We start from the raw sequence: 10627 nt of genomic DNA, 5'->3' as shown, positions 1-10627 counted from the left end.
ACTGTGATGAAGAAAATGCAATAATAGTAAAGAGTTATTAAGTCTTTTTATGACAATCAATCCTATATTTCATCCCAGAAAATGCTGATAGCTCGATAGCTCCTTTTCACCATGTCTTAAGTGTGCCAGCTCTATTATACAGATCCCAATCTTTAAACCATGCTTTGGCAAATGTATCCTTTGTGGCACTTGTGTGATCAATTATGCTTTACTCAGTGCTGTGATTGTTTACAACACACCACAGTCTTCCACTGCATGTGAAGACACATTTATTACAGACAATGGTGCCAGTGCTGATCTGCTCTTACTGGCCATTTCAAAACAAAAGCCAGACAAAAAGGCATCTGTTTTCAGTGGCTGGTCAGGTTAGTACTGAAAGTCTCTTCCTGGTGCTTTTCACCCTGTGTTGGAATACAGCTGTCAGTGCTCAGGGGCCCCTTTCACTGAGGGTCTAGAAGAGCTGCTGTGGACTCAGACTAATTCTAGCACTGACCTGACTTTCACAAGCTGTTCAGGCAAATCTTCACACTGAGTCATTAGAGCCCTACAAATGGTATACAGTTAAAACATCCAAAAGTGTCAAAATGAGTCATATTTTTCAAGTGACGGTTGCTATTTTGAGTGACTGTTTTGCATTACACTTATCAGGACATGCAGGAAACAACAGCATCTAAGCTTTCCTGCTGCTTGTGGTTCCTAGCACGTGACCAGCTGGGGCAGTTATATCACTGAGCCTCACCTTGCTCTTACCCAGAAATCATATTCCCAGGCATACATACCACTTTATCAGAAGGAAGTGACTCTGGACTTCTACAAAAAGTTGTTTCAGGCAAAGAAGACGCTTGCTTTCAGTGGCCAGCCTGACTTGCAGACAGTACACCCTCTGCCTTAGAGACAGCTGAAAATGGAACTGAGACTCTACAGGTATCCGCAACACTACCAGCATGTAGAGGGAAGAAAGGCAGAGTTAAGGACATGGTAGAAGTGACCATTCCCATGAATTACAGACTTGGAAGACAAAAGCTGAGGAACACAAAGAAACAGTTGGACATGCCTATGCAGAAAAACAACCCCAAAAAGGAAATGGTAAGGCTGCAACATGGGAAGAGTCATCAGTAGGTGGAGGAGTATGTCTCTGTCATGCAGAAGGGCTGAAGGAATTTCTGATTTGCAGAGAAAAGCCAACAAGGAAAAAGATAGCACTGGAATGAGCATATTTGCTGTGAGAGTGAAAAGTGAGAGAAAACCATACAATAAGAAAAAGGTACAGCACATTGAAGGAGGTAAAAAGAGGTATTGAGGGTGAGGAGGACAGACTGATAAGAAATGGAAGTTCTCTACAGCCTTAACGTAAACTAACACAAGTCATGGGACATTCCCATGAGCCTGTGCACACACACAAACACCACAAACAAACAAACAAACCTGTTTACCACAGCTACCTTTGGTCTCCAAAAGCCACAAGAAGAAATTAAATAAGGAGAGGAGAAAAAACGGCAGAGTTAAAAGGTTAGGTGAGGACAAGAGTCTAAGCCACTTCAGAAACAGATACACAAGCAAAGGAAATTCTAAACGGAAGAAGAGGAAGGGGGGAGGAGGAGGAAGACAGAAACCAGTGAGCTGAGTATGTGGGAATAGTGCTGGTTTCCACATAAACCTCCTTTGTTAGCAGTTCTTCCAGTTCTGGTCTCTGAATAGCTGGAGCAGTTCCCACTGTTCTGCAGGGAGATACTGCATTTTTTGCTGCAGCCACAATGAAACAGTTAAACGCTGTGTAAACTCTTGCAGTAGTACAAGCAAGGCCCTACCCATAACAGCTACAAGCCTGTTTGGTTACAAGGCTCCTCCTTGAGGAGGAGGAGGAAAAATTCTTTAAGTAACCCTTTCCAGGGCGCTGTTTTCCCTCTTGCTTTTTTTTTTTCTTTATGGAGATGAGCTGCATTGAACTCCTGCTAATTGATATATAAACAGGACTTAACTATTTAATGTTGCATGCTTGGTATAATTTTCACAAGTCATAGGGAAATTTCAAACAAAACTAAAGCTGTTTTACAGTTTTTGTCAGTTGACCAGTGGTACCTCCAGTGGAGTTCCTGTTGGAACACCTCCCTTTTTATTCTTGTTTGCAAGTTCAAATTTGGTGTCAAAGGGAGAACCCACAATTATCACTTCAGGCAGGTTTAAAGACAGTCATAGTTAAACAAAACTTAGTTGAAAAAAGCATCTGTTGGAGACCTGCTCTTTGAGGAGAGCCGTAAGCTAAATTTAAAGTTGCTTCCTGTAACTCAGAAAATTAATTTCATCCTTGTTTCTTCTTTGTCCCTACTCCAAATTGAAGACTTGTGATGACAAGTTGGTTGAAAATACTCATGGATAGCTAAATTCAGGTGGAAAAATGTCCACATGAGGAGGCCAAAATACTGTACAAACCAATAGGAGAGTTCCAGCTAGGGTTCAGTTGGAGTGCTGCCTGTCCCTGGCATCCTGCCCCAGAGCCACAGACCAACCATATGTCTGTGTGTCCTGGGCCTGGGCCAGGGTCAGTCTGCCTGGGAAGACTCCTGGCCCCACAGGGATCACCAGGCTGGAGATGGCAGTGCCTTGTGCTCTGCCTTTGAAAGCCTCAGCAGCCCCAGCTCTTTAGAGCCACTCAGGCAGGTGTTGATGAAGCCTGTCCAGAGATGGAGCACTCTGCTGGACAGTTACAGTGGGGAAAAGCAAACATGGCCTGAGACTCCAGCTTTCTTGCTGGGATAAGCTGAATTAACAACAAGCTGCTGTTGGTGTGTTCAGCTGCCCGTTTTGTTTCCTCATCTGCACGTTTCTATCACTTCTCTGCACGAGTTGCCAATGCACAGCAGTGTGATGAGCCCAAAGAACTCACAGATCAGGCTGAAAACTAATCTGGTATGAGCCCTCTCTGCCCCCCACCCTATGCAGTCAGCTCAGCAGCCCCTGGAGAAGACAAAGAATGGGAAAGAGAGGCAAGGAAGGCATTGGGGAATTTTCTGTTGGGAATGCACAACCAGCTTCACAACCAGCTTGCACTGGTGGTCTAGCTGCCACCTGCAGTGCCAGTCTGTGATTCTCCATTAGCCATTATTGGGTCCTACCAGTACTGAAAAGTTTCACCATGCAGGCAGGCAAACAGTACATAATAACTAAAACTAAAATACTCTGCTAATTATCCCAGTAATTCATTTTTCTTTTATTTGAATTTATTCTTGAGAGATTTTGTCAGAGAAACTATTAAATGATCCTCGCAAAAACTTTTACTTTCAAGACAGAATAGATTCCTTGCTGGTCACTCCTCCCTGGACTCTCATGAATATAATTTCGAAAGACCTTCATGGTTAAATTAAATATTGGGGAAAAGAATGTCAGAATGCCAGCCACTTTATCTCATACTATTATAATAATAATTCCAGCCACTTTATCTCATACTATTATAATAATAAAGATCATATGTAATATTATTACCCTTTTATACTCATTTTGGTCTTTTCCCTGTTGTCTTGGAACATCTCCTTTGTCATTCATTGATTTTATTCTTAATAATAGCATTGCATCAAAGCACAGGGTAGGCTGAGGCTCATGCACATAACCATACAAGAAGTCAGAACAATCACATTCATCCACAATGCTTTTCAGTGTAGTATCTGTTGTCTTCAGTACAAGTTGCATCTCCTCTCTCTCTCCATTGTGGGCTGTAATACATGCAGAAAACAGGAGCTCAGGGAGTCTGAGCTAAAATAGACTGGACACTGAGGACCCAAGAAAGTAAGGACTATTGCATGTTTGTCCTTGTCCCCAGGCACCCACATCTGGGCACTGTCATTACAGAACATGGGGCCAAACTGCTTTTAGGGCAGACCCAGTACAGACAGTTCATAAATTCTACAGCACCTGAATTTGGCCCAGATGTCATAGAGTTCTTGCCATCGACTGAAGCTTTGTGGCTAGCAAACTACACATCATCACAAATTATGTTGCACTGTCACTGGGGAAACATTCCTCAGTCAGTCTCCCTGTTCAAACACCTTCATGTGCTACTCATAATACTCTATAGAAGTAGCATACATGACATTATGTGTACATAAAAAGTCTCTAAAAAAATTAAACACTTGCTAATCTTGCGGGGACATTGTGCTGAAAGGGGTGTACCCATCAAAAGAAAACCAATTCCATTTCATGCAAGCTTATCAAGAAAACATACACAATATGCAACCATTTCACAGCTGCCAAAAGAGATCAGTCTAATTTCTTTTTTTAGCTAGAAGGGGAAATTTAACCAGGCAAAGCTGTTGGAAGCCAAGAAGACTATTTTAAAAAAATGTAGAAACTATCCACAATGTCATCCAAAGGCAGAAGAGTTTGTCTGTGAAATCAAACACTTGGCCAAGTGACATAGTTGTGACATTAATGTGGCTCCACGTAAGATATGTCAATTAGTGAATTTATTGGTGGACTGTCTGTAATCCTGAGAACTAAACCTAGAAAAAACATTTTATACCATTCTGTTTCTGGTATTTCTGTATCCTTATCTCTCCCATCCTCCCTCCTCTCTATTCCCTTCTCATCCCTCTCCCATACAACAACTGGTTACATGCTAACAATATTTTCCTTTGTGTCTCTGCAAATACCAATAGATCCAAGCATGCCTCATGGAATTTGAGGCTATCATCTGTTCATATGTACTGGGTAGTCAGCAACTTCCACAAGACAACCATTCTCCTCACCCAAATTTCATTTGCTTAAAAACATCTCAGGAATTCTTATGAATTGTTTAACTGTTTCAAATTAGCACCAAAAGAAGCCCTCCCACTTGCCTCCACAATTGCACCCAACCTGAATTTGGATGCATTAAGAATAAAATCAATGAATGCCAACCTGCATGCCATTAGAAACTGTTCAGGCCAAAGAGATGCCAGATGTTAAAATTTGCAAAAAATAACTACTGAAAAAATAAGACTGTGTAGGGTGGCTCCTGCCCAGTTGGAGACTGAGAGCTGCTGAAACAAGACAGAGGGGGGAAAAGGCTGAAAATGTTGGGGTTGTCCAGTCTAGAGAAAAGAAGGTTCCAGGGAGCTGTTAGAGCAGCCTCCCAGTACCTAAAGGGACTTGCAAGAGAGCTGGAGAGGGACTATTGACAAGGGCAAGTACTGATAGGACAAGGAGGAATGGCTTTAAACTGAAAGAGGGATTTACATTAGATGTTAGAAAGAAATTATCAGCTGTGAGGGTGGTGAGACAGTGCAACAGACTGCCCAGAGAAGCTGTGGATGTGCTATCCCTGGAACTGTTGAAGGCCAGGTTGAATGGGATTTTGAGCAACATGGTCAAGTAGAAGCTGTCCTTGCATGTGGCAGGGGTGTGATGGGAATTGGAACTAGATGATCTTTAAGGTCCCTTCCAACCCAAATCATTCTGTGATTCTAAGAGCCGCACAGTCCTTGCCTGGGCTCCTCTAAGAAGCTTAGTGAAGATGGCACAGACTCCTCCTGGGGATGGCATGTGAACTGCCACAGGAAAGGTGGTTCCAGGAGATTGAGCTTTGGAGATATACCTAGGAATCAAAACTCTTCTGTTTTCTGGGAGAGGGCAGTTAATGACTTACTCCAGGAATAAGTGATCCATGTCCAGCAGTGGATCCCCATGCAAGTAGTCCTTATAGACACTAGGTGAATATGCTTACATTTTTCTATGTTTGTGGTGCAGTCACTCTTCAGGTCCTTGTGGCTTAATTATCCTCTTGGGATCTCAGTTACTGCCTCTGAGGGGGGTGATATGTCCCTGTCTATTCCTCAGATGAAAGCAGTGATGTTATTATTACTACTGTATCATCATGCTGCAAATGGACTGCTTGTGCTTGGTTACCTACCACAGATTTAATCCATGGGCATAACAGTCTTCTCTTTGTATTTTCACAGCCTGGCTCTTCAAAGGAAGACCTTTTGTTTCCATCCAGGATGATAAATGGGTTTTAGCTTGATTTTCTCAGACGGAAGCTTATGTGATTGCACTGTCTGTCATCTGTCTACACCGATAAGTTTTTAACCGCCGCAGCCAATCATAATTATTTCCAAAGAAAAAAACTGCCAGAGGCAGACATCTTCATGATATTTCTATGGATTTTGTGAAAGACAGCAGTAGACTGGGTTGGGGCTGAGGAAGAGGGAGAGGACAAAGCACAAGACCACACTGAGAGTGTGCCATGTCAAGGAAGTCTAGGAGGCCTCAGCTGATCTTCAGCCCATCCTGGCTGAAGGCAGCCAGCCAGCCAGTCTGCAGCACTGGAGAGTCAGTGGGCATGGGTGTCTCTGCAGACATCTCACAAAATGAACCATTCTTGTCCATGGGTGTGATTTCATAGGGGACATCACTGTGGCTGTGGCTGCGGTGCTGAGCAGAAGCAGGCACAGCCTTTTTTTCTGTTGGCTGTGATGCAGGGATCTTGTTGTGTTGATGCAGGCAGTGGCACTGTGTTGCCCTGGGCCTGCATTTGTAGTCTGCAGAACCTGGGTGGTGGCTGGGCTGGGCTGGGCTGCTAGGTGCCCCCAGGCAGGACAGACAGGCAAAGTGCAAGGCACGGTCAGCATATGCTCCATGCTGAGACTAATTGAACATAATGGGTGCACTGCTAACAAAGACTCACTAGTGTGGAGGACAGAGTGTTCTCTGTGCTCAGAGACTTGCCAGCCACTAATGAAAGCTGCTAAGGCCAGCTTTGTAAATGCATTTAGGTGACTGAGCCAGATATTTGAGGACAGGTAGAACCTAATTCTCTCTGACATCAAAAGGGACTCTGACTCGCACTGCATGGAAGTCATGTCTTTAAAAAGCTTCAAAGCTGTGAACATTTCTCCTTAAATTGAAGAATAGAAGAATTGACCCTCTCTCTGAGTGAATCTGGTGTGAAATGAGAGGTTTCTAGAACCCTTGAGAACCAAGTAACTTAGCTGAACCTTTCCCTGGAATGACATACTGCTTCACCATTACAGGATGTTCTTGGAAGGAGCAAAATGCCTAAGATGAAAGCAGATCACCATCTTCACTGCCTAGCTACTGTGACATGTAATTCCTCTTGGCTTGTCAATAACCTGATCCAGTTCTCCAGATCTTATGTAAGTGGAGGACAGCTGCAGGTAACCCCCAGGTTGTCTGCCCGGCTGTCTAAGCTGCAGCCTGCAGTGGGAGTTCAGTGACCTGGAACACAAATCTGCTTTCAGAAGCCCTCATGGCAGGAGAGTTTCACAGGCTGGAGTTTTGCCCCCCTTATCTCGCTGTTAGCTGAACCTTTCCCAGAGTGCTTTCTGTTGAGCAAGAGTGAACAGGATTTCTTGTCTCCCACATCCCCCACTAAGTCACTAATGTCACTAAGTTGCCTGATGAATCCCAGCAGCTATAGCAGCAGCTGAAGAAAGGAAATTGCAAAAAAATGCATTCAAATACACAAGAGTAGAAAGACAGTAAGCAAAGAAAGGGAGGGTTGGGAGCGTGAAAGAAGCACTGTTTCCCTAAAACAGTTTGTTTTTAAACGAAGGACAAATGACTGCATTTTAGCCCTACCAAACATCTGTGAAAGGTTAACATTTCTTCACAGCATTGCTTTATTTTTGCCTAAGTCTTTAGCAAGTATTACTCAAAGTTAATTCAGGCTTTGGCCCTTGGGAACTTATTTAATGTGCTAGTGCTTAGAAGTCCATTAATATTTATAAATGTCACTTGAATTCCATTTTTACCTTCTTATCCAGGCAGGAGCACTTGTAAAAAGATTTTTTTTCCTGTGTTTTTGTTGGGTTTGGTTTTGGTTTGTTTTTTTTTTTTCAGAACCATAGTAAGCTCAAAGTTGAGCCTGTTCTAAAAATGTCATATTCTATACAACTGTAATATACAGTTTTGCTAGCCTGCCTATGCCCCGAAGAAGGGCCTGAGAGTTAGATGTTAGGCCTGAAAAAATGGAGATGGTGTCTATTCTCAGCTCTGCCACTGGCTAATTATGCAACTTTAGTCAGTTCATTTAACCTCGGCACGCTTAGGTTTCCAGATCAGAAAGGAAAGGGATAAAAGGCTGCTCTGTGGCTCCTGTGTGGAGCCTGAGAGAGAACAAGGTATTACCCATCATGTTTCTGCCTTGTGAGCTCTGGTGTGGGTGGTTTCTGTGTTAGGGTAGAGTACCTGTGGTGAGTGAGTCCGGGAACACACATGGAGGCCTGGCCACTGCATTTCTTGCCAAGGGAGACAGCCCTCACCGTCGGTTTGACAAATCACAGCTACTGACACCCTTTGCTTTAGGCACTCAGGCTTTTATGTCACTCTTCAGCAGCTTCCTGCCAGCCACAGCAGCCACTGCCTCCTGTACATTGGCTTTTGTATGTGACTCGTGCCTGTCACAGCTTGCTGACCCCAGAGAGTGATCAATGGCATTCTAAAGAGCTGTAAACCAGTATAAAATGGCAGATCCGTGCCTAGTAGTGGTAATAAAATAAGTTGCCTAATTTAAAGACCAGAAGTGTGCCTTGAAAGTCATAAATGAGAGACTCAGACAGTTTTCAAAATATATGACCTCTCACTTTTAGAGCACTTGGATTTAAACACAGCGTTGCGACAGCAACTGTGCTTTTCACAGCTGCTGAGATGTGTTTCTCTGTGAGCTTCTACACCATGTACTGCTGTGCAAAACAAGAGTGATGTTAGGAAGTGGTTAAAAGCATGCAGCTCTCGTATTACAGCAGGCGTTGCTCTGTGTTCCTGGTTCAGAACAGAAAGCAGAGCTGCTCAACCTTTGTTTCAGTGGGCATCTGAACTGTCTTGTTCTGCACAGTCCTGCTGCCCAAAACCATCAGCAAGCAGAGGCATTGCAGACATTTCTCGGCAGCAGAAGGCAGAGCATTACAAGACAAAGTATTTCAGGTGCACACCTAGCTGGATGGCATAGCAACCTCTAACACAATCAGGGAAACTGCGTGCAAAGAGTTATCTTTAAGGGATTTGTGAGACTTGGCTCAGTAGTACAGGAGGCCGCAGCACCTGAGAGAGCAGTGCTCTCCCACGCAAGGCTCCTGGCCCTCCAAAATTTCCCATGTGCGCTGTTTTGCTTCTAGGCCAGTGTGGGTGTGATATGTGTTACCTTAGCAACAGGGACAAGTGCGTGCTGCAGCTGCAGCCTTCTCTTTGCAGCAGGAGAGCATCCCTGCTTTTCTTACAGAAAATGCTGCGCAGCTCCCCACAAAGGGGACCCTGGTGCCTGTGGCTATCAACGTGCTGGCACGCAGGGCAAATACAGATATGAGCTATGGCTGACGCAGACATGTCTTCCCTGCTACCCCCTCCTCCAGCTCGTCTCTTCTGGCCTCCAGAGAACATCATCTGAGTCAGTCTGGCAGGAGCAGGATCAGCAGCTTTGTGCCAGCCCCCTCCATCATTTCTCAAGTCAGATGGCTCCCACAGCTCAAGGCTTTTTACTAAACTTGAATGCCGGAGGATGTCTGAGTGCTTTATGAATATCTGGAGGAAACAAATGTGGCAGCCAAGGCATTGGTACCCATTAATCACTTAGGGAGTGATTAATTTGCCGGGGGAGAATTTAAGGGAATAGAGACTCAGGAAGCAGGGGTGTGTTTGTGGAGTAGACCCACTCAATATAAAGCCAATATAAATGTTGCAAAAACCCATAAATGTAGTAAATCTGCATGAGACATAAAACCTATGGAAACCAGTTTCTCACAGAATTTTGATTCTGCCCTGGCTTTCATCCTCTGTTGAACTTTGGGACTTGTAACAGCATTGTAAATATAAACATATCTATAAATATACATAAAGGTGTGTTCCCCAAATATGTATCTGTTCCTTTTTTAATGCCTCACCAACACGTATGTTTGAGAACAAAGTATGCATAGATTCAAAATTTTAAGGTACCTCTACATTAAAAGTTCTAAGAAGAGCTACTCCTGGAAAAAAAATATCCCGTTGAAACATTTGCTGAAACAGTCAAATGTATGTATTATTGCAAACATAGGAAAAAGGAGCATTTATCCTCCCTTTTAAATTAAGTGCAACAACTGATCACTTACAAGTTCTTCAGTGTTTTTGAACACTTTGTGTTTCACTTGCACTTAGTGCATATGACTACAACCATGACTACAACCAGGAGCAAATGTACCCCTGGCAATGCTGGTCTTCCACAGGCTTTTAGCGATAAGGAGGATGCCCTCAGTCCCCGGCGTCAGCTGACCAAGGGGAAGGGACGGGGCAAACGAAAGCGCTCCCTCCGTCCCCTCCCCACCTCACCGGGCCGCGGCCCTGCCCACCCCAACGGGGTTTTGGCCCTTCAAAAAAATCAAGATGTTTCGTAATCAACAAAGCGGTGGAGGAGTCACCCTGTCAATGCTTCCCCTTTTATTGGAGCCGGCATCTTCCCCTGGCAGCCATTTTACGCGGCCCCGAACGCCAGGCTGTGCGTGCGGGGAAACGCGATCCACAACACCGCGGCGCCTCCGGAGCTCAGGCGGGCATGGGATATATGTCTTGCTAATAACTTTAAAAAGACACGAAACACCACCAAAACCAAGTCTTATCGAAGCTCAACTCCCGCGGGCTGCTGCGGAGTAACGGGGCGAGTGGCGGG

At 44.4% G+C, this 10627-nt stretch overlaps 1 protein-coding gene across 1 annotated transcript in view; it reads left to right on the top strand.

Moving 5' to 3' along the window:
• Nucleotides 1–975: 975 nt before the first annotated feature.
• The window catches only part of CD47 (CD47 molecule), a 31807-nt gene continuing 22155 nt past the window's right edge, over nucleotides 976–10627 (top strand). Inside the window, exons 1-2 of the mRNA XM_031060806.1 lie at nucleotides 976–1086; nucleotides 1175–1283. Coding sequence (XP_030916666.1) covers nucleotides 976–1086; nucleotides 1175–1283 — 220 coding nt within the window. The remainder of the gene's footprint in view (nucleotides 1087–1174; nucleotides 1284–10627) is intronic.

This window comes from Geospiza fortis, unplaced genomic scaffold, assembly GCF_000277835.1.
Source record: "Geospiza fortis unplaced genomic scaffold, GeoFor_1.0 scaffold131, whole genome shotgun sequence".
Taxonomy (NCBI): Eukaryota; Metazoa; Chordata; class Aves; order Passeriformes; family Thraupidae; genus Geospiza; species Geospiza fortis.
This window is presented reverse-complemented; position numbering and strand designations above follow the sequence as displayed.